We start from the raw sequence: 22,712 nt of genomic DNA, 5'->3' as shown, positions 1-22,712 counted from the left end.
GCTTCAATTTAGTCGTTCGTTAATTCATGAAAACGAATCGTCTGACACATCCCCTGGCACATCTGTCTTTCAGCAGAGGATTTCTGAATTCTCGAGAAAACTGTACACGATTTTAAGCTGCACATGGTTTCTATTAATTAGTATAAAGTAAAAACATCTGTCGGGAGAACAATGTTACATGCGCTTCAGTCTTGGGTGGCTCGTAGAAGTGGAGGAGAAATGAGAGCTGCGTTCCCCGACACACATGAACGTATCCCACCTTCACATGCTGCTGATGGCTGCAGCTTATAATGCAGATGGATCCGCTGCAGAGACAACGAGATGGATCTGACCTGCCATGTACAGACCCTTTCAGTATAAGAAAGCTGACGGATAGGGTCACCTAAAAGACGTCTACCTGATCTGACCGCAGCTAATGCAGGGCATACGCAGTTATCAAAACACACCCTGTCATCAATGAATAACACACATTTAATAAATTATATAGTATCACTTATTACACAATTTCCCATATGTACTCCCATAAATAATATTTTTTTGTTTTATAACCAAAAATAGCTTGTAATTAGTACCTGGAAGATTTTTCCTTTACAATGCTTCTGCTTTGGGACGGAGATCGCCCTGAAGGAGGATCATGTTTATCATCAACTGGAGAGGAAACACTTCTGCTGGGAAAAAAAACGAGTATGTGGATGTCAATATGGCGGGGTGACTTTCCTGGACTGACTGATGGACGGGATGTTCTCCATTAGGGCTCATTCAGGGTTTTTTTTTTGTACTACTGCTATCTGTGTTTTTTTTCACAAGTCTGATTTTTGGGACTAAGTGTTTCACACAAAAGATAAAAAATGCAAAAGCACAATAAGGTCTTATCCGAGTATTAAGGAGAAAACAAAAGGGTATGGGGTGCTCACCTTAAGGGGTTGTGTGAGACACAACACCTAGAAATGCATAAATCACAGCCACTGCAGTTTCCAAAGGAAATATATACAATTGTGCCAAGGGTAATGAAAGTATCCTACGTTGATGATAAATGAAAATTGACGATGAAATGAAGAATTGTTGGTTGGTTTAATGTCAACGCGTTTCGGAGTCACTCCGACTCCTTCTTCAGGATGACCCACAAGTTTTTATTTATTTTTTATTTGTGGTTTGTCCTGAAGAAGGAGTCGGAGTGACTCCGAAACGCGTTGACATTAAACCAACAATTTTTAATTTCATCGTGGGTTTTCATTTATCAGCAGCGCGGGATACTTTCATCGCACAAAAGAACGAGACTTGTCCAATATTGATCCGAGTGTCCGCTCAAACTTGCCAATTCTAGTCTATGGATCGGTGAAAAATATTGGACAGCACTCGGATGCCATTCGTTTTCCAAGGACTATTTGATAGAAGAAGCTGGAAAGACTATCATCAGGTTTTTTTTCCATCACACACTGATCACACTAATGAAACTCTGATAAAGGACAATGATAAAACTCAGACTGATTATTGCATACAAGAAAAATCACTGACGTCTGAACAAGACCTTATGGTGGGATGAGGTTTCCTTCATCAGTCAACTGACCCTGCAGAAGAAGGCGCCTCCTAGTAAAATACTGTTACAACAATTCTGCCTTAAAAAAAGGGTGTTTCAATAAGTATTATGGCCGACAACTATTTAATACTTAATTTACAGTAAATGTCCAGCCATTGATATGCCAGTGTCTCAGCCATTTTTCAGTTATAGGAAGACTGCTACATGTATCCTAAGAAGGATGAGTACAGTGTAGTACACCCTAGACTCTAGGATGATCTATCTATAGATTAGTTGTGATGAACATAAGTGTAAGGTAGCGCTATTGATCATGTTGAGGGGCACTCGCTTCACCGGGTCAATTAAAGCACACATGCAACGTTTTTCCGGTAATTTACAGTCCAGCAGTTTATTACATCTCATAAACCGCTCATAACATAGTCCATCTCAGTGGCTCGCCGACATGTTACACATAATATCCCAGAGCCTTTCTAGTGACAGATATGCCCACTTGGCTCCACATACAGCCTTCAGCAAGGTAACAATATCAATGTCCACATCAAGCAGCGTTTTTACCTTTGCCGGGTCGTAGCTGCTTCAGTCAGCTCGGTTCTGCCATGTAGCTTTAAGGCTTCCCAGATCTCAAACACAGGGGGATCCAGCCTCTGCCTTCCAGGCTTCACCAGGTCTCTCTCTCTCTCTTACTGTATGGAGGACCATGTGGTGCCCATTACACTGTGAGGAGGGCTGTTAATAGATATCAAGGTTGGCCCGCGACTTTGTTCCAAGTTTTTTATTTTGGCCCTCTCTGTATTTGAGTTTGACATCCCTGCTCTAGAGGTATGGTGTAGTTCCCCATGCGGATTAGGACTTAGATGACGTAGACCAGGGTTCCCCAACTCCAGTCCTCAAGACCCACCAACAGGTCATGTTTTCAGGATTTCCTTAGTATTGCACAGGTGATGGAATTATTGCCTGTGCAGGTGATGGAATTATCACCTGTGTAATACTAAGGAAATCCTGAAAACATGACCTGTTGGTGGGCCTTGAGGACTGGAGTTGGGGAACCCTGACGTAGACTATAACATAGTATAATAATGCATGCGGCGGCGTGTAGAAATGTCACATACCCTCCCTTCTCCCTAGAAGCGCTCCGGCTGTGTGATGACGGAGATTGTCTAAGGTTGGGTTCCAGCTTCTCCTCTGCTGGAGGTGGTAAAGGTGTAATTCTGTAAGTAGAGTTATCTGCATATAAGGTACAGTCGCAGCTATCACACACCATCTAAAATGTAAAGCATCAGTGAAAACTGATGGACTGGTTCACACTTTGTGCCATACAGTGTTGAATCACAAGAGGTGAATCATTATAACTTCAAGTAAGTAGAAAAATGTCTCCTTGCACAGCTGGGAAGAAATCTGATGGCTGTTGGAAATGTCATTACAGCTGTCTGTATTGAAGACGGTATCTGTAATGTCTGTGATGCCACCTGGATTTTTTAAAAATGTTCAGATCTTGGATGTAACATTTTTTGCATACATAGCCAATGCGAATAATAGTGTTCAGGAGGTGGACGCAGCGGTGGCAGTGGTGGGTGCAGGTCGCTTGTAAATGCACATGAAAGTTGGCTTCACTTTCCTGAATCTTAGCTATGGTTTTCATCTCATCCCCTGGGGTGAAGACCAATGTCTGTGTAAAATGTACCAAATCATTTCAATAAATAATTTATTACCCCAGGGTGAGATTTTTTTAAATTATTTTAGCCCTTCTTTTCAAAGGGTTTCCCCATTAAGCAATACTACAATCTTATCTGATCACTTCACTCTGGTGGGATCAATAAGCTGGCATTCACTAAGGTTGATAAGTGAAAAGTCCAATTATTATTACTTATTCTCCTTGTCAGTCCATATTTTAAGATATTGATCACTTTGTAGTAAAATAAAATCGAAAATTTTGCCCAATGCTATAGAGAGCAATTGGGAAATTCATGTATGTATTTCAAGGGTTTTGCAATATATTAAAAGTGGATCTGTCACCAGATTTCACAATAAAAACAGAATACATTACTAAATTAATCTCTTAAACCTGATGCGCAAATTTTTGCTAGAATGGCAGTATAATATTTTTTAATGTTTACACTAAATCTCCGCCCACCTAACCTGATTGACAGCTCCTCAGTGTCCCTCCTCCCTGCTGTTGCTGAGATCTCACACTGCTCAGTACAAGCTGCAGCTGTCAGCTAGGCTGAGTGGGCGGATACTGATTACACTTGGACTCCTGATCTCTTTCACTCTATAGCTGGACTCATAAAATGCTTATTTTAATTAGAGGAGTTTACAGCTAAGCTGACAAGGAATTTTAAAGTAAGTACACCTGTCTTATCAGGTTTACGAGATCTATTTAATAATGTATGCAGTTTGTATTGTGAAATCTTATGATAAACCCACTTTAAAGGGTAATTTACAACTATTTAAAAAGATATACTGCCTTTTTATAAACCCTCGGAACCTGTATAAAAAATAAAGTAAAGACTAAACATCTGAATTCTTCTGTTAACTGTTTCCGTCTGTGCAGTATGTTTACTATGGTCGTGTGATGATAAATCTCTATAGAAGTTACTTCACTCTAAAGCCACGGCCCCACTATCAGTATTTGGTCAGTATTCGATCAGTATTTTGTCTTAGGAGTGGGAGCCAAAACCAGGTGAAGAACAATCAGAGAAAAGGTATAATGGAAACAAGTCACCAATTCTGCATTTATCACCCACTCCTGGTTTTCGCTCCCACTTCTGAGAAAAAATACTGACTGAATACTGACCAAATACTGGTACCTAGCAAAACACACGGGAATGGTAGAAAGCAGCAGTGAAGGACAAAATAAGTAATGAAATTGAAATATTTTGCAGAAATAAAAAACATTAAACATCGCATTTTTCCAAAAAATTTAAATAAATATATAAAGACTCACATTTCAGTAAATTTCATGTTGACTAAGATAACTGCTCGGTTCTGGTTTAGCATCTGCTTACTGAGTTCTTCCAACGATGGCAAATGTGTGCCGGGTTTTAGCTAGGAACAAAAAGAATTATCTGAATATTGCATGAACATATGAAAAAAAAAAGAAAAGATTTTTTAATTTATATTTAAAAAAATTCTCCAGGTAACTAAAATTAGGTGAAGCCATCACATAAGAGGCCACCATCTGCCAAATATGCTGCATTGATCTGACTGGGAGCTGATCATAATCACCACTGCTACACAAGACTACCCTGATTTCAAACCATCTAGTGCAAGTCACGCAATTAGGCCAGGTTCACACGTTCAGTATTTGGTCAGTATTTTACATCAATATTTGTAAGCCAAAACCAGGAGTGGAACAATCAGATGAAAAGTATAATAGAAACACGTCACCACTTCTGTATTTATCACCCACTCCTGGTTTTGGCTTACAAATACTGATGTAAAATACTGACCAAATACTGAACGTGCGAACTTAGAAGGAGTTTTGGATACGTAGAATGGAGGAGTACTGATAAACAGTCGCTATTTGTCAAGGTTCATTCCAAGAAACAATACTACTGAAGTGAATTTCCAGACTAAAAACTGGAGCTTCCTATGAGGCTGTGTTCAGACATAGCTGATTTGTGAGATGTTTTCGGCGTAGTTTTAAAATTCCCATTAAAATTTTGCAGAAAAAAACATCAATTCTGAAATCTGCAGTATGCACTACAGGCGGTAGATTTTGCAGCAGTTTGCAAAGTTTAAAATCCTTAGTGAATCTGCAAAATCGAAAAATTACATTTGCAGAAAATTTAAGCTACATCGGATTGTAGCCTAATGACTGATTTTTCATTGGTGTGATTTGCATAAAAGGCGGCACAATCGGTTCTGGCTTTTTCTGGGCACCAGACACAGATGTCATTAGTAGAGAAGCTGATTACTCATTGTAGTAGTGAAGGCTAGTACGTCTGTATAATGCCGGCCTGGATAGAAAGATGGCTACCAGACCCCCATTCCTGGAAATTTTCCTCCCTGCTAATCCTCAAAAGCAATCATGTTAAAGGGATATTCTGGGATTAAATGTTTATGTAGTAATGCAGGTATGCCGGCACAGAATACCTGCACTCACCCAAGTAAGAGGAGAAGTGTGATACTAAGCAGTGGTCATATACTAGTCTAAAGAATGGATGTCAAACTCAAAAGACACAGACGGCCAAAATGAAAAACTTGGACAAAGTCATGGGCCAGCCAGTATACAGTATAATGGGCCCCACATAGTCCTCCATACGGAATAATGGGCGCACATAGTCCTCCATGCAGTACAATGGGCCCCACATAGTCCTTCATACAGAATAATGGCCCCACATAGCCCTCCGTACAGTATAATGGGCCCCACATAGTCCTCCATACAGTATAATGGGCCCCACATAGTCCTCCATACAGAATAATGGGCCCACATAGTCCTCCAAACAGAATAATGGGCCCACATAGTCCTCCATACAGAATAATGGCCCCACATAGTCCTCCATACAGAATATTGGCCCCACATAGTCCTCCATACAGAATAATGGCCCCACATAGTCCCCCATACAAAATAATGAGCCCCACATAGTCCTCCATACAGTATAATGGGCCTCACATAGTCCTCCATACAGTATAATGGCCCCACATAGTCCTCCATACAGTATAATGGGCCGCACATAGTGCTCCCATACAGTATAATGGGCCTCATATAGTCCTCCATACAGTATAATGGCCCCGCATAGTCCTCCATACAGTATAATGGCCCCACATAATCCTGCATACAGTATAATGGGCCCCACATAATCCTCCATACAGTATAATGGGCCCCACATAGTGTTCCATACAGTATAATGGGCCTCACATAGTCCTCTATACAGAATAATGGCCCCACATAGTCCTCCATACAGTATAATGGCCCCACATAGTCCTCCATGCAGAATAATGGCCCCACATAGTGTTCCATACAGTATAATGGGCCCCACATAGTTCTCCATGCAGAATAATGGCCCTACATAGCCCTCCGTACAGTATAATGGCCCCGCATAGCCCTCCATACAGTATAATGGGCCCCACATAGTCCTCTATACAGAAAAATGGCCCCACATAGTCCTCCATACAGAATAATGGCCCCACATAGGAGTGGTGGTTCTGGTGTCGCAGGCCAAATATAACCACCCTGCGGGCCAGAGTTTGACATGTGTGCACTAAAGCCTGAAATACCTTAATATAAAAAAAGATCAACTTTACATACCCGACCATGGTCATAAAAGCCATCTGTTATCAGGTTGCTGTAGGACAAATGTCCTTTCTGATTGTATTTTAAGGAGAGATTGTTATCCAGCATCTTGTTTTCAGCCAATTCACTAAAATTGTTTCTACGACTTGTTGAAAGATTCATCTCCTGAAGGATTTCAAGAGCCCTAAATAGATGAAAGATCATTATATATGTACATAACACAAAATGAACTGAACACTGACCTAATATGCTTGCTAGTAAAAGCACAATGCGATGTGAACACAGCCAGGCTTAAGCCGGCCATTAGATGGCTGTTGGCTGGTCGATGCTTCGACCGATCGTTTGGCTGACAGCAATCTCAGCCGACTTTCCCATAGACATGATGAAGGTCCAAATGTTGGACCAAAACGTTAACAACAATAAAGAATGCCTATTAAACGAGTTTTCATTCACTGCAACCTATTGATTGCCAAGTTTTATCAATTACATTACCTACGGGTTGGAACCCTACTTGGGCACCTCTTCATATACTGCAAGTGACGTATATCTCTCAACGCAAAGTTTCCCATACACAGAAGCGCTCGTTTGGCTAAGAGCCCGTTTTCTCTATGGGAAAGTCGCTGCCATACACGTCAGCTGGTGGCTTATCTCCGGGAGAACAATGCGATCGGCAGTCCAAAATCATACATGTCCAATCGGCATCTCTCCCGCCGATCAGTAATTGAAACCAATTTGCCCTATTTATCCCTTTATTCTTACTTTTATGTAGATAGAAAAAGTGTAAAAGATGGCCATGCACATTACAGACACTTCAGCTGTACCTAGTGATTTCAGTGAGACCAGTGGACCATCTGTACATGGGGGTGTCTTAACTATTCCATGAGTAAGGACTGAGATTCAGTTTGAAACGTGTAGGAAAAGCTCTCAGATTCTTTTTATAATACTGGGAATGTCCTGTTCTTTTTTTTATAAGACTACAAATAAAGTTTTTGACAAAAAATAGCTGGATACCTGTACCTTCAATTGTCCTATCTCTTCCCTGCTGGAAAATAATTAAATATAACATGGCCGATTCTTCTATTCTTAAAGGGTTTTTTTCCACTAACAAAGTTTATTTTAATCAATAGATCTTGGAATAACAATAATTTACACAATTGGATGTGATTAAAAAAAATGTTCCTGTGCTGAGATTATTTTATTAATGTGCCCCTGCTGTGTACTGTGTAATGGCTGTGTAATGACCATGCAGGAACATGGTCTGATCATACCACAGCTCCTGCGCAGGGGAGGAAGCAAAAGAGAATATACAGACATTACAGGATGGGATCACAACTGATTCTTTCTTTGAGGTAAAACATTGTTTAAAAACAGGCAGGCAAATGTTTGACCTCACAAAAACAATCAGTTGTGATCCCCTGCTGTAATGTCCGTATACTCTTTTAATCACAAGCAAGAATAGAAGGAAAGGCAGCACTCACCCAGTCTTCTTTAAAAAGTTCCTTTATTTTTGTGTGCGGAGCATTTCAGCGTGCAGCATTGGACTGAGACCCCGAAGGGTATGCGGGGGAGAGGAAAAAAGGGACAACGGCCGTTTCGCTGCCTTCCGGCGCTTCAACGGGTCCAAAGTAAGTGACACACCTGTTCACTTCCTTTTAAACCAATACAAACACATGTGTGAATAAATTAAAACATAATGATATGCATAAAAACATTTTCCATCATTAAGCTGAAAAAACCTTATAAGATGAAGCAAACAAGTAAATAGCGGTATCATAAGAAAACTGACAGATCTACCTTCTCATTCAACCCTAATGGGCCCTGGGCTTCAGAATTTAATATCCATCTAGCCTCATGTTGCAATAGTATTTTTTTGCGGTCTCCTCCTTCCCTTGGTAGTCTAACATGTTCTAACCCTGCAAAACGTAACACAGTCGGGTCGGCATTATGACATTCAGAGATATGTTGAATTAATCTAGGGGAACCTTTCTTTGATACTATAGAGTTATAGTGTTCCCTGAACCGAATAAATAAAGGTCTAATAGTTTTGCCAATATAATAAAACTGGCAGGGACATGTAATTATGTAAACTACATAGTTCGTTCTACAAGAAATAAAATCCTTGACTGTGTGTGTTAAAGGACCTATTCTAAAAGATTTATCGATTCTATCAAATTTACAAAAGGAGCAATGCCCACACTTAAAGTTCCCCTTTGGAGTACCACTTTCTAACCAGTTAACAGAATCCTCCTGGAATCTATTGTGCACCAGGATGTCTCCCAGATTGCAGCTCCGTCTATAGGAAACAATTGGTTTTTTGCTGGCTCTTTCAGTCAGATCTTTGTCACTCTCCAGAAGGTGCCAATTATTGTTAATAGCTTTTTTAATTATATCTGACATCGGACTAAATTTGAAAGTTAGAATGAATTTTTGATCTTCTTTTTTGGACACTCTTTTTTGTCCTTTTAATAATTACACAAAAATAAAGGAACGTTTTAAAGAAGACTGGGTGAGTGCTGCCTTTCCTTCTATTCTTGCTTGTGACTGAAATATTTCTTGGATGTGCACCACCGTTTAAGTCTTGAAGCACACAGTCTGAATTATGCCCTGGTGATTGATCCTCTGAAAAAACAGCGTGGTGCCAGAATGTTTCTCTTGCATTTGAACTCCGTATACTCTTTTGCTTCCTCCCCTGCCCAGGAGCTGTGGTATGATCAGACCATGTTCCTGCACGGTCAGACACAGCCATTACACAGCCACTACACAGCCATTACACAGTACACAGCAGGGGCACATTTATAAGATTATCTCAGCACAGGAACATTTTATTTAAACACATCCAATTGTGGAAATTATTATTATTCCCAGATGTATTAATTAAAGTCAACTTTAAAATGAACTTTGTTCGTGGGAAAACCCCTTTAAGGGAAATAAGACTCTGCCTGAGATATCTAGCAGCCGCTGAGGACACATGCTGAGCATGCACATGATGGGTCAGGAGGAATAGTTGATGGTCAAATGAATCGGCTACCTGCTGCCTAAAATGTATTACCGTCTTTACTTACCCCAATCTGTACAGTTCAGCTGCACTCTCTTCATCATTTGCAAACACAGCGACAGTCCAGCATGCATTCCTCCTAACTTCATCATGGTTAGAACGGAGTCGTTTCACAAGATGGAGCAGTCCGTCTGCATTTTTAAACTAGACAAATAATGTAAAAAATTAATATAGCCTTTAAAAAGCCATATCACCTGCGTAGCCCCATCCTATGGTGGCTCTCCAACTTACGCAAAAGTACAATATTTCTTTGGACAAAATGTGATTGCTGCAGCGCTCGTGCGGCGCCCCCTGCTGCATGATGATTGCAAGAGACTGGTGCTGAGTTGAAAAGGGAGGCACCAGCACAAGAAGTAAGTGTCTTTTTTTCACCTTCCTGGGTCCAGCAGTGGACAACCCCATTAAGGAGATCCGTACCGAGCCAGGCAAATTTTTCTTTCTCTTTTCCATACAGGTGGTTTTTAGAGCTCTAAAGTTTTTTTTCTCATTCAGTTATGCAAATTATTTTTGTCTCGTGATATGTGGTAAGCAATTTTTATGTCAGTTTTACATTTGATTTTTGAAGAAATGTGAAAAATATGTAAAAAAAAAAAGGAAATATGTTCAGTTTCACATTTTAACTTTTCGTTATGCTCACAAAGTGCCATTTGAATTCGTTTTACATTGAGTTCCCCTTCACCTATTATAATTCAAAAGGTTGTCCAGTGAAGACAAGTCACCTACAGTGGGGAAAATAAGAATTTGATACACTGCCAATTTTGTAAGTTTTTCCACCTACAAAAAATGGAGAGGTCTGTAATTTTTATCATAAATACACTTCACCTGTGAGACAGTATCTAAAAAAAACAAACAAACAGAATATTACATTGTATGATTTTTACATAATTAATTTGCATTTTATTGCATGAAATAAGTATTTGATACAATATAAAAACAGAACTTAATATTTGGTACAGAAACATTTGCTTGCAATTACAGAGGTCAGACGTTTCCTGTAGTTCTTGACCAAGTTTGTACATACTGCAGCAGGGATTTTGGCCCACTCCTCCATACAGATCTTCTCCACATCTTTCAGGTTTCGGGGCTGTCACAGGGCAACACTGAGTTTCAGCTCCCTTAAAAGATTTTCTATTGGGGTCAGGTTTGGAGACTGGCTAGGCCACTCCAGGACCTTGAAATGCTTCTTACGGAGCCACTCCTTACTTGCCCTAGCTGTGTGTTTCGGATCAGTCATGTTGGAAGACCCAGCCACGACCCATCTTCAATGCTCTTTCTGAAAGAAGGAAGTTGTTGGCCAAAATCTCGCAACACATGACCCCATCCATCCTCCCTTCAATACGGTGCAGTGGTCCTGCCCCCTTTGCAGAAAAGCACCCCCAAAGTATGATCTTTCCCCCACTATGCTTCATGGTTGGGACGGTGTTCTTGAGGTTGTACTCATCCTTCTTCTTCCTCCAAACACAGTGAGTGGAGCTGATACCAAAAAGTTCTATTTTGGACTCATCTGACCACATGACCTTCTCCCATGCCTCCTCTGGATCATCCAGCTGGTCATTAGCAAACTTCAAACAGACCTGAACATGTGCTGGTGTGAGCAGGGGGACCTTGTGTGCCCGGCAGGATTTTAATCCATGATGGCTAGTGTGTTACTAACGGTAATGTTTGAGACTGTGGTACCAGCTGTCTTCAGGTCATTAACAAGGTCCTCCCGTAAAGTTCTGGGCAGATTCCTGACTTTTCTCAAAATCATCCTTACCCCATGAGGCGAGATCTTGCATGAAGCCCCAGACCGAGAAAGATTGACAGTCATCTTGTGTTTCTTCCATTTTCTATTAATTGTTCCAACAGTTGTTGCCTTCACGACAAACTGCTTGCCTATTGTCCTGTAGCCCATCCAAGCCTTGTGCAGGTCTACAATTTTGTCCCTGGTGTCCTTAGACAGCTCTTTGGTCTTGGCCATGGTGGAGAGGTTGGCGTGTAATTGATTTAGTGTGTGGACAGGTGTCTTTTATACAGGTAACGAGTTCAAAGAGGTGCAATTAATACAGGTAATGAGTGCAAAGTAGGAGGGTTTCTTAAAGAAAAACTAACAGGTTTGTGAGAGCCAGAATTCTTGGTGGTTATTAGGTGATCAAATACTTATTTCATACAATAAAATGCAATTTAATTATTTAAAAATCATATAATGTGATTTTCTGGATTTTTTTTAGATTCTGTCTCTCATAGTTGAAGTGTACCTACGATAAAAATTACAGACCTCTCCATTCTTTGTAGAGGGGAAAACTTGCAAAATCGGAAGTGTATAAAATACTTATTTTCCCCACTGTATCTGCAGGATATACAGTTATATGAAAAAGTTTGGGCACCCCTATTAATCTTAAGCTTAATGTTTTATAAAAATTGGTGTTTTTGCAACAGCTATTTCAGTTTGATATATGTAATAACTGTTGGACACAGTAATGTTTCTGCCTTGAAATGAGGTTTATTGTACTAACAGAAAATGTGCAATCTGCATTCAAACAAAATTTGACAGGTGCATAAATATGGGCACCCTTATCATTTTCTTGTTTTAAATACTCCTACCTACTTTTTACTGACTTACTAAAGCACTTTTTATGGTTTTGTAACCTCATTGAGCTTTGAACTTCATAGCCAGGTGTATGCAATCATGAGAAAAGCTACTTAAAGTGGCCACTTGCAAGTTGTTCTCCTGTTTGAATCTCCACTGAAGAGTGGCATCATGGGCTCCTCAAAACAACTGTCAAGTGATCTGAAAACAAAGATTATTCAACATAGTTGTTCAGGGGAAGGATACAAAAAGCTGTCTCAGTGATTTAACCTGTCAGTTTCCACTGTGAGGAACATAGTAAGGAAATGGAAGAACACAGGGACAGTTCTTGTTAAGGCCAGAAGTGGCAGGCCAAGAAAAACATCAGAAAGGCAGAGAAGAAGAATGGTGAAATCAGTCAAGGACAATCCTCAGACAACCTCCAGAGAGCTGCAGCATCAACTTGCTGCAGATGGTGTCACTGTGCATCGGTCAACTATACAACGCACTTTGCACAAGGAGAAGCTGTATGGGAGAGTGATGCGAAAGAAGCCGTTTCTGCAAGCACGCCACAAACAGAGTCGGCTGAGGTATGCAAAAGCACATTTGGAGAAGCCAATTTCTTTTTGGAAGAAGGTCCTGTGGACTGATGAAACCAAGATTGAGTTGTTTGGTCATACAAAAAGGCGTTATGCATGGCGGCAAAAAAACACAGCATTCCAAGAAAAACACTTGCTACCCACAGTAAAATTTGGTGGAGGTTCCATCATGCTTTGGGGCTGTGTGGCCAATGCCGGCACCGGGAATCTTGTTAAAGTTGAGGGACGCATGGATTCCACTCAGTATCAGCAGATTCTTGACAATAATGTTCAAGAATCAGTGACAAAGTTGAAGTTACGCAGGGGATGGATCTTTCAGCAAGACAATGATCCAAAACACCGCTCCAAATCTACTCAGGCATTCATGCAGAGGAACAATTACAATGTTCTGGATTGGACATCCCAGTCCCCAGACCTGAATATCATTGAACATCTGTGGGATCATTTGAAGAGGGCTGTCCATGCTCGGCGATCATCAAATTTAACTGAACTGGAATTGTTTTGCAAAGAGGAATGGTCAAAAATACCTTCATCCAGGATCCAGGAAATCATTAAAAGCTACAGGAAGCGACTAGAGGCTGTTATTTTTGCAAAAGGAGGATCTACTAAATATTAATGTCACTTTTCTGGTGAGGTGCCCATACTTATGCACCTGTCAAATTTTGTTTGAATGCAGATTGCACATTTTCTGTAAGTACAATAAACCTCATTTCAAGGCAGAAACATTACTGTGTCCAACAGTTATTACATATATCAAACTGAAATAGCTGTTGCAAAAACACTAATTTTTATAAAACATTAAGCTTAAGATTAATAGGGGTGCCCAAACTTTTTCATATAACTGTATCATAACTTGCTGAATGATCGGTGTCCAACTTCTGAGACCTGCACCTAGTGTCGGACTGGGGTGCTAAGGGCCCACCAGTAACCAACTCCAGGGCCCTACTTTTCAGCTACATGTAACTGTGACATTTTCCTCAATCACAAATTTATATAAACGAATAAGAAGCTGCTTTGTCTGTACATAGTGATTCAAGTATATTGTGGCAAGTTCTGCTCATATAAGAGAGTGGCGGCCCACTCTTGCACAGAGGCTCACCGGAGGATTCTCCTGTGGGCCAGTCCAAGCCCGCCTGCACCGATCAGCAGACCGGGGCACTTTTATTCCATTTACAAAATTATGCAGTAGGTCGGAGGCCCATTGCCGCTGCATTCGTTCTCTATGAGGCTGCTGGAAAAAGTCAAGCATTACACTTGGCTGTCATATAAGGAATGAATGGAGCAGCCAAATCTCATCCACACTTTGCAAATCCACAGTATGTCAATTTATTCACTTTTTGCACTGCATAGAGTGAAATCCGCAGCAAAATCTGCATATCGCATCACATGCACTGGTTAGGTGATAGATGTCAGACCAGCCTCATCTAGGACCCCGACCAATCACAAAAACAGGGGTCTCAAATATGTGAATAGAGCAATAGTGAGCATTTGTGACCACAACTCAATTCATTGCCTGTGGACAGTCGGAGATAGCCGAGCTCTGCACTTAGCTAAGGTAATCGGTCCCATATGAATGGACTGGTGAGCACACATATGCGTCACTGGTCCATTCACACAAGTGCCTTTGGGACCCTGCTCTTGTGCATGGTGGGAGTTGCAGTGATCAGACTCCCAGTAATCATACATTTATCACCTATATTGTGGATAGGTGATAAATGGGAAAAAACCCTTTAAATTGTTATATACTGTTATCTGTTATTTGCCTTTTTGTGTTAATCAGACGTAGTGTAGTTTGCCATAATCAAATGCAAAGTTAACATGAAGATATTAAATGTGCCATCTTACAGGGCTAAATGTGTACAATTAATAGGCCATCATTGCAGAGACACTGACACATTAACACTGATTGATTTATAGAGGTAATCTGCCAGATGCCGGCTTTAATGTCTTGCAGTGATTTCCTATACCGTAATACCGTAATCACCTGTAAATCATCGTAATCATTTTCTCATTTTAAAAGTGCTTTACCTTCTCATCAAAACTTGATTTTTAAAGGTTTACTTTTCATAAAGGGTTCTTCTTCATAGAAAATAGCTTCTATTTCTAAAGTAATTATGTTTATGTAACCTGATGTAAGTCTGTGCAAATTGGCTTTATAGAAGGTTCTTAAAAAATAAATACTAATAAAAAAAACAAAAAAAAAGCATCCACAGCAAGTGGCTTCATACTTCTTATTTTACTTATATAGTGTCACCATATTCTGCAGCTGTTTATAGACACTATCATCGCTGTCTCTATTGGGGGCTCACAATCTACATTACCTATCAGTATGTCTGGAACCCAGAGGAAACCTACGCAAACACGGGGAGAACATACAGACTCCTTGCAGATGTCGTCCTTGGTGGGACCCCAGTGCTGCAAAGCAACAGTGCTAACCACTGAGCCACCGTACAGTGCTAACCAGTGAGCCACTGTGCTGCCAACTCTTCAATTGAATTGATAGCAATGAAACTCATGTAAAATTTTAGGAATTTGCTGGTCTCAACAAATTCGATTTGAGAGAGTAGAGTAAATTGAAAAGCACTATTTTACACATTGCAGAACACTACAACTATCAGGCAAGGCTCAGATAACTTTGGCCAGCCGGGCTTCCCCTAATTTCTTGCAACTATCTTATCACATGGCAGAGCACAGCCAATCAGGAGGGATGATCAGATTTTGTATAAAAGCAGAGGCAGTGAATGTAGCAGCCAATTAGTGATGAAACTGGAAAAAATGAAGTACTTTTGTTTCGCTACAAATTGATTTGCTGTAAATTAAATTTTTGGGAAAAATTTGGAGAAGCTGAATTTCAAAAACAGTTGTTCGTCTCTACCCAAAACATATAGCAAATTAGAAGAAATAAAAAATGTTAATTCAAGGTTAATAGTGACCTTCAGCTGATCCTTGCCATAATTCAGAAGAAACGCACTTTTGTTGTTTAATTTGGTTGTTACACTAAAAAAAGGTTTGACTGTAGTTTCAGGTGACTTTTCAGAATAAGCTGTTGTCTGTGTACGTGAAGAATAACATTATTTCTATAGACCAGAAGAGACAAAAAGTATCACCATGCAGAAACCATGTTTTTCTTAAACTCTGACACCTTGCTTGTATATTTTTGATATTTTTTTCATTTACCAAAAAATGAATTTTAAAATGTATAAGTAATAAAACGTATCGTATTTTGTGTTATTTTTTTCCCAGGCCTTTTGTATCCTAAAGGCCACGTTCACACGTTCAGTATTTGGTCAGTATTTTACATCAGTATTTGTTAGCCAAAACCAGGAGTGGGTGATAAATGCAGAAGTGGTGATGTGTTTCTATTATACTTTTCCTCTGATTGTTCCTTTCCTGGTTTTGGCTTACAAAATACTGATGTAAAATACTGACCAAATACTGAGCGTGTGAACGTAGCCTTAGGATACAAAAGGCCTGGGAAAAAAAATAACACAAAATACAATACGTTATATTACTTATACATTTTAAAATTCATTTTTTTGGTAAATGAAAAAAATATAAAAAATATACAAGCAAGGTGTCAGAGTTTAAGAAAAACATGGTTTCTGCATGGTGATACTTTTTGTCTCTTCTGGTCTATAGAAATAATGTTATTCTTCACGTACACAGACAACAGCTTATTCTGAAAAGTCACCTGAAACTACAGGTATGTTTTGACATTTGGGGTACTTGGGAGTTATTTATTTACAAAGGGCGTAATTGGTTTACAAATATTCAGAACCAGTTTTAGACAATCTGTGCTGTTAGGCATTATGTCTAGAGCACCCACTTTGCCTCAAATTACTCAAAGGCCTCCTTCACACATACAGTACAGACCAAAAGTTTGGACACACCTTCTCATTTAAAGATTTTTCTGTATTTTCATGACTAAGAAAATTGTACATTCACACTGAAGGCATAAAAACTATGAATTAACACATGTGGAATTAAATACTTAACAAAAAAGTGTGAAACAACTGAAAATATGTCTTATATTCTAGGTTCTTCAAAGTAGCCACCTTTTGCTTTCATGACTGCTTTACACACTCTTGGCATTCTCTTGATGAGCTTCAAGAGGTAATCACCGGAAATGGTTTTCACTTCACAGGTGTGCCCTGTCAGGTTTAATAAGTGGGATTTCTTGCCTTATAAATGGGGTTGGGACCATCAGTTGTGTTGTGTAGAAGTCTGGTGGATACACAGCTAAGTAAAGAAAAACGAGTGGCCATCATTACTTTAAGAAATGAAGGTCAGTCAGTCCGAAAAATTGGAAAAACTTTGAAACTGTCCCCAAGTGCAGTTGCAAAAACCATGAAGCGCTACAAAGAAACTGGCTCACATGAGGACCGCCCCAGGAAAGGAAGACCAAGAGTCACCTCTGCTTCTGAGGATAAGTTTATCCGAGTCACCAGCCTCAGAAATCGCAGGTTAACAGCAGCTCAGATTAGAGACCAGGTCAATGGCACACAGAGTTCTAGCAGCAGACACATCTCTACAACAACTGTTAAGAGGAGACTTTGTGCAGCAGGCCTTCATGGTAAAATAGCTGCTAGGAAACCACTGCTAAGGACAGGCAACAAGCAGAAGAGACTTGTTTGGGCTAAAGAACATAAGGAATGGACATTAGACCAGTGGAAATGGTTAAAGAAAGAATTAAATTACTGAACGTGTGATCGTAACCTTAGAAATGGGTATTTTTAAAAAATAAATTGCTCTGCGTCAGCTGCAGCTACAGAACTGAGCTGCAACCCGGCTTTCACAGAGTCAGCAGCAGTCAGATCACATTATCAATGGGCTGCAACCAAAAAGTCCGCCTGCAGCAAACTCAGAATGTATCATCATGCAGGAAAGGGGAAGTTCTGAGGCACCAGGCTACCAAGCGCTCATTGAGACCCTATTCCTCCATTTTAAATAACATCAGCATTATAGGGTTAATGGTGGTGCTCTGCTTAGGTCCAGAAAAATTAGTGTCCAGCAATGTAAGAACAGCGCCATTCTCTCTCCAGCATATACCCCCAGTGTACCACAGAAATGTCCCACATGTTGGAATAAAGGATTTTTAAGAAAAGGATTTGGTGAGTGCCGCTCTTCTTACTTTGCTGTACACTAATTTTTCAGCATGTATCATCGCCTACCTGTAACCCAACTTTCCCAGCATTATCAGCAGTCAGGACACTTCCTCCTGTCTGCTATTATATGGCATTCATGATTTTTCTCTATATTTAGTAGGGTTTGTTCCCTTGTTTCAACCCAATTGTATGGGATTTACACCTGGTCACACTATTTACCTGTAGATGTTTATCGTACTAAATTTGAAGTATAGCCTGTGTTGGTTTACATTACCTTTGGATGTCGTTTTGGATACTCTGGTTTTAATTGTTTTTAATCTTGGAGTATTGCTTTACCAATAAATATTTGCTTTTATACATATAGGTGTGCACCTTCTTTTCTGTACTGCTTTTTCTCTTTTTCTCCAGTATTTATCTTTACAGTTGTAGCACCCTTGTAATTTGTTTGTCTGTGCTTCTATTTTGCCTGTTTCGGCCAGTGTTAGAACACACCATCACTGAGATGTAAGCCATCTTTCACATTGCTTTGGTCAGTTCAACGATCGCACTACCCTGAGCTCAGAGGACAATATTTGCAGGAGCACTTAAAAAGTACAGTACTGTGCATTATATTAGCAAAGTAAGAAGCTCTCCTTACATCATACTACAAGTTAGGGTGTATTTACACTGGGCAATTATTGGCAACCTAATGATCAGTCAGGCTGTCAATCATCTGACAAGCACATTGCTCGCTCGTTGGGTGAAATGATTTTTTAAGCTTGTTTAAAATCATCGGTCTTGGCAGCACTTATTGTCCTGTGAAACAGGTCATGTGCTGCCAAGAATAATGATGGTCTATGCTATTATTCGGCAATATTTGGGAACATAATTTGGAAACAACCCTTTAAGTTACTTTCCTGGTAAAACCAGATACTACATTATTAGAAAGGTATTGTCATCACAGAAAATGATGGTATATCTCTGCTACCACTTTCTGGTTGATCCTGAGGTTGAAGGGGCTGCAGAACTGCTTCAGCGCTGAATCTCCTTTACATTTGAATTGAGCAGAGCTGCAGTTCCCTACACAGCAGAGGGCAGAGAAATCCACTATATAGAGACTACATTATAATTCAATAAGCCCCATACCTCAGTTCTTGCTTCAGCATCACATCCCAAAGCAGCCACGGTAAGAAGGGCTTTTATGAGCACCAAATTACTGGCTGACTGCAACGTAGCCACAAGGGTCTGCATAACACTGTTACTTTGCATCGCAAGACGGAGGGGCTCCTGAGCAGCCATGTTGATGAGGACAGTGCAAGCATTGGCAACCACTCCTTCTCTTTTATCTGTCAAAAGATTGACTAGGGCATCAATTCCGTTGGCTTCAACCAATGCACTGAAAAAAAAAAAGCATTAATAATTCATTAGTTACTCTTGTTTATATCTTACTTGAACGATTACATTTTTTAATGCAAAAATTGGGTGTTACATTTTTAACAGAACTCGCTAACTAGGATTAATGTTTGTTTAGTCATGCAATTCAAGGCGGTGAATGATGCAGGACAATGCTCTGATTATTTCCTGTTTTAAAGGGCTTGTCTGTTTTGGACAATCCCTTTTTGTTAGAACAATCTTGCCTCTAGTCACCCCAATAAACAGCAATAATCGGTGTCAGAAACTAACATCAAATGTTCAATGTCCCTGCAGGGCGACAGGAAAGCAAATAAAAAATTACACACGCCATTTAACAAACAGACGTTCTGGGTTCAAAAACTCTCAAAAGGATTTGTTATGGCTTTTCTGGACATGTACTTGGCATAAAATTGTTTAGATGTTTTGCATGGAGTGTACATTTACATTAAAGATATTGTCTGATCTGATAGATGCTACAGGTGTTACACACCTGTCCTGGGTGTCCCGGGCTCCGCTTCCTTCACCTAGGTCTGCTTCCCTCTGCTGTGCTCCACGTCGGGTTTTTCAAGTTGCCCGGCGTGGTTCAGTGAATCATCTCACTAGCTCTATTTAACCCCCACTAAGTCACACACCTGTGTTTTGGGATTGGGACTCCAGAGACCTATGTTTGGCATGCTCCATCATCTGTACTTATTGTGCTTTAACTTGCATTCATCCCTGCTGGTTTCTACTTCATCTGTCCTACTGCTACTGAGATTGCTGTTTGTCCAAGTTCTCACGGTTCCACATGTCTCTGAGGAAGCTGCACTAATATATGTTATCCTTTTAAGGATAGGTGTCCAGCGGGAGATGACAACTGGTTTCCCCTGATTAATGAAGTGGGTTTCATAGCTATTTGGAGGGAAAGAGCTCCTCACCTAAAGGTCTTCTCATGTGCATTTGGAGGGAAAGAGCTCCTAACCTAAGTGTCTTCTCATGTGCATCCTCAATGTACCGTTCTCTTTCAAGAATAGATATGATTCTCTATAATTCCTCTATGGTCATGTTCTGTTCAATACTGAATATTCTTCTAGGTCCTCATAAGACCACTCTCCACTCCTATTTCAAATACAAATGGACCCAATGCGAAATATATATCCTTTGTGCTGGATCTTAACCCATTTTGGCTCAAACTTATCAATCTAAATAATATCAGGGGGAAGCTGACAGAATTTTTCAATTTTAATGTAAGTACAGCAACCTTGAATGTAGTTTGTGACGCTATGAAGGCTCTTCTGAGGGGGGATACTAATAAGACAAAAATGGTAAAGGATAACTCGCGTAAAAAGGGGGAGGAGATAGGGTACAGGGTTTGAATGACTAAGCAAGCTTTTATACTGAATAATAGCTCAGATAAAAGGGCTCCATGGAAAGAGGTTCATGTTAGGAATCGTGGTTCTGTGTTCCCACCTGGGAATAGAGTAGGTCCGATGCTGCGTTACTCCGGTCGCAGGCGCCGCCATTGTCCTGATCATGGAGGCAAAGCTACTACGCGTGCATGGAGACTGTCCCAGTCTTATGGAGCATCGTGTTCTGGTGTTGTAGGATGTATGAGGACGCAGGTCGCTGTGTCTGTCACTGATTTCCCAGGTTGTCAGTCAACGCAGGACGCTGCTTTGTCTGGTACTAAGCAATGGTGGAACTGTGTTCATTCTGCTGTGCAGGCTAGTAGGGAGTGGCTATCTCGGGATGATTGGGAGGTATTCAACACCTGATTATTAGGTGTGCTATAAAATCCTGCTCCCTGCTCAGTACCTTGCTGTTTATTGCAGTTTCATGTGCTATCGTGGTGAGTGGTGCTAGTATTAGGTTTGCTATCTTTGCAGAGTTTTTCTCATTTTCTGTTCTGTTTTCACTTCCTGGGGTTCTTGCAGAGGTACTCACCTGGTTCTTGACAAGGCACCAGCCGCGTCACCAGATGCGAGCTGTCTGGGGACAGTGGGCCTGGGAAGTACTCTGCCAAAGTCCACCTTCCATTTACTGGGAGCTGGGTGAAGAGTATTCCCAGCCCTCAAGGGCTCGCCTAGCTGGGCAGCTTGCGCTAAGTTCGTCTATTATACGCTTTGCAGAGGGATCCAATGAACACAATTCCATCATTGCTTAGTACCAGACAAATCAGCGTCCTGCGTTGCCTGAAAATCGGGGAAATAAGTGACAGACACGGCGTTCCGCATCCTCACACATCCTACAACACCAGAACGCGATGCTCTAAAAGATTGGGACAGTCTCCATGCACTCATTGTAGATCTGCCTCGAGGATCAGACAATGGCGGCGCCTGAGACCGGAGTAGCACCGGACCTGCTCTATTCCCAGGTGGGACCACAGAACCACGATTCCTAACTATTCAATAGCAACTAAAACAGTATAAATTGGAGCAGGCAGAAAATAAACACGTGTTTTTAAAACAGTTTTATGAGGAAGGAGAAACCATTGATCGGTTATTGGCAAAACTAGCCCAGGCACAAGGAGATAGTGCATTTAAATACCAATTACGAGATAGGGAGGGTAAGGTGTGTACTCAAAATACTAAAATCTTGCAAATTTTACATGGATTCTATTCTATTTTAGCCTCTACTCCTCCAGGGTGTGTTACTCCCAAGAGGAGCTAATGGAATATTTAGCTGGGATTGGTCTTCCCACTCTGAGTAATAAGGATTAGGATATTTTAGAATGACCGATCACCGTAGAGGAAATTCAACAAGCATTAGGGAAAATATCAAATGACAAAGCCCCGGGGTCAGATGGTCTCCCAGTAGAAATCTTTAACTGTTTAAGGGGGAATTATCGCAACATTATTCTGATACGATAAAAGACACATCTCTGTCAGGGGAATTGACTAAATCTATGTATGAGGCGATAGTAGTGGTTTTGCCAAAAGAAGGTAAAGATAAAGAAATACCTGACTCATATAGACCTATTTCTCTGCTGACATCAGATGTTGAAATATTGGCCAAAATCCTTACATGACGCCTGTATGCAGTAAGAGCACAGGAAACAAGTTATGATCTCTCCATCTCAGTCAACGGGATACTACACTATGTGGTGAGGGGAAAAACTACTAAGGGTATTATCTCCTTGATGTATAACTCTCTGCTACCAAGAATTCTGGGTGACCTTTTGACTGCAGTCAAAAATAAGTCGGAGAGAGAGGTGGGACATATTTTCATGGAGGAATGGGAGGACATTTTGGACTCAACATG

At 40.5% G+C, this 22,712-nt stretch overlaps 1 protein-coding gene across 2 annotated transcripts in view; it reads right to left on the bottom strand.

Annotated features, from left to right (window-relative positions):
• ARMC3 (armadillo repeat containing 3) overlaps window positions 1-22,712 on the bottom strand; it is an 83,806-nt gene that overhangs the window by 10,674 nt on the left and 50,420 nt on the right. Inside the window, exons 11-16 of one of the 2 annotated variants that reach the window (XM_073676502.1) lie at window positions 19,206-19,455; window positions 9,836-9,972; window positions 6,789-6,957; window positions 4,482-4,582; window positions 2,647-2,745; window positions 573-668 (exon numbers count right to left, since the gene is read on the bottom strand). In XM_073676502.1, the coding sequence (XP_073532603.1) occupies window positions 573-668; window positions 2,647-2,745; window positions 4,482-4,582; window positions 6,789-6,957; window positions 9,836-9,972; window positions 19,206-19,455 (852 nt within the window). The remainder of the gene's footprint in view (window positions 1-572; window positions 669-2,646; window positions 2,746-4,481; window positions 4,583-6,788; window positions 6,958-9,835; window positions 9,973-19,205; window positions 19,456-22,712) is intronic. The other variant, XM_073676503.1, reaches the window with a different exon arrangement.

The sequence above is a fragment of the Phyllobates terribilis genome, unplaced genomic scaffold (genome assembly GCF_046119375.1).
Source record: "Phyllobates terribilis strain yellow unplaced genomic scaffold, ASM4611937v1 Scaffold_4__5_contigs__length_816908805, whole genome shotgun sequence".
In the NCBI taxonomy this organism is placed as follows: domain Eukaryota; kingdom Metazoa; phylum Chordata; class Amphibia; order Anura; family Dendrobatidae; genus Phyllobates; species Phyllobates terribilis.
The sequence above is the reverse complement of the archived record's forward strand: the minus strand, read 5'-3'. Positions and strand labels throughout refer to the sequence as shown.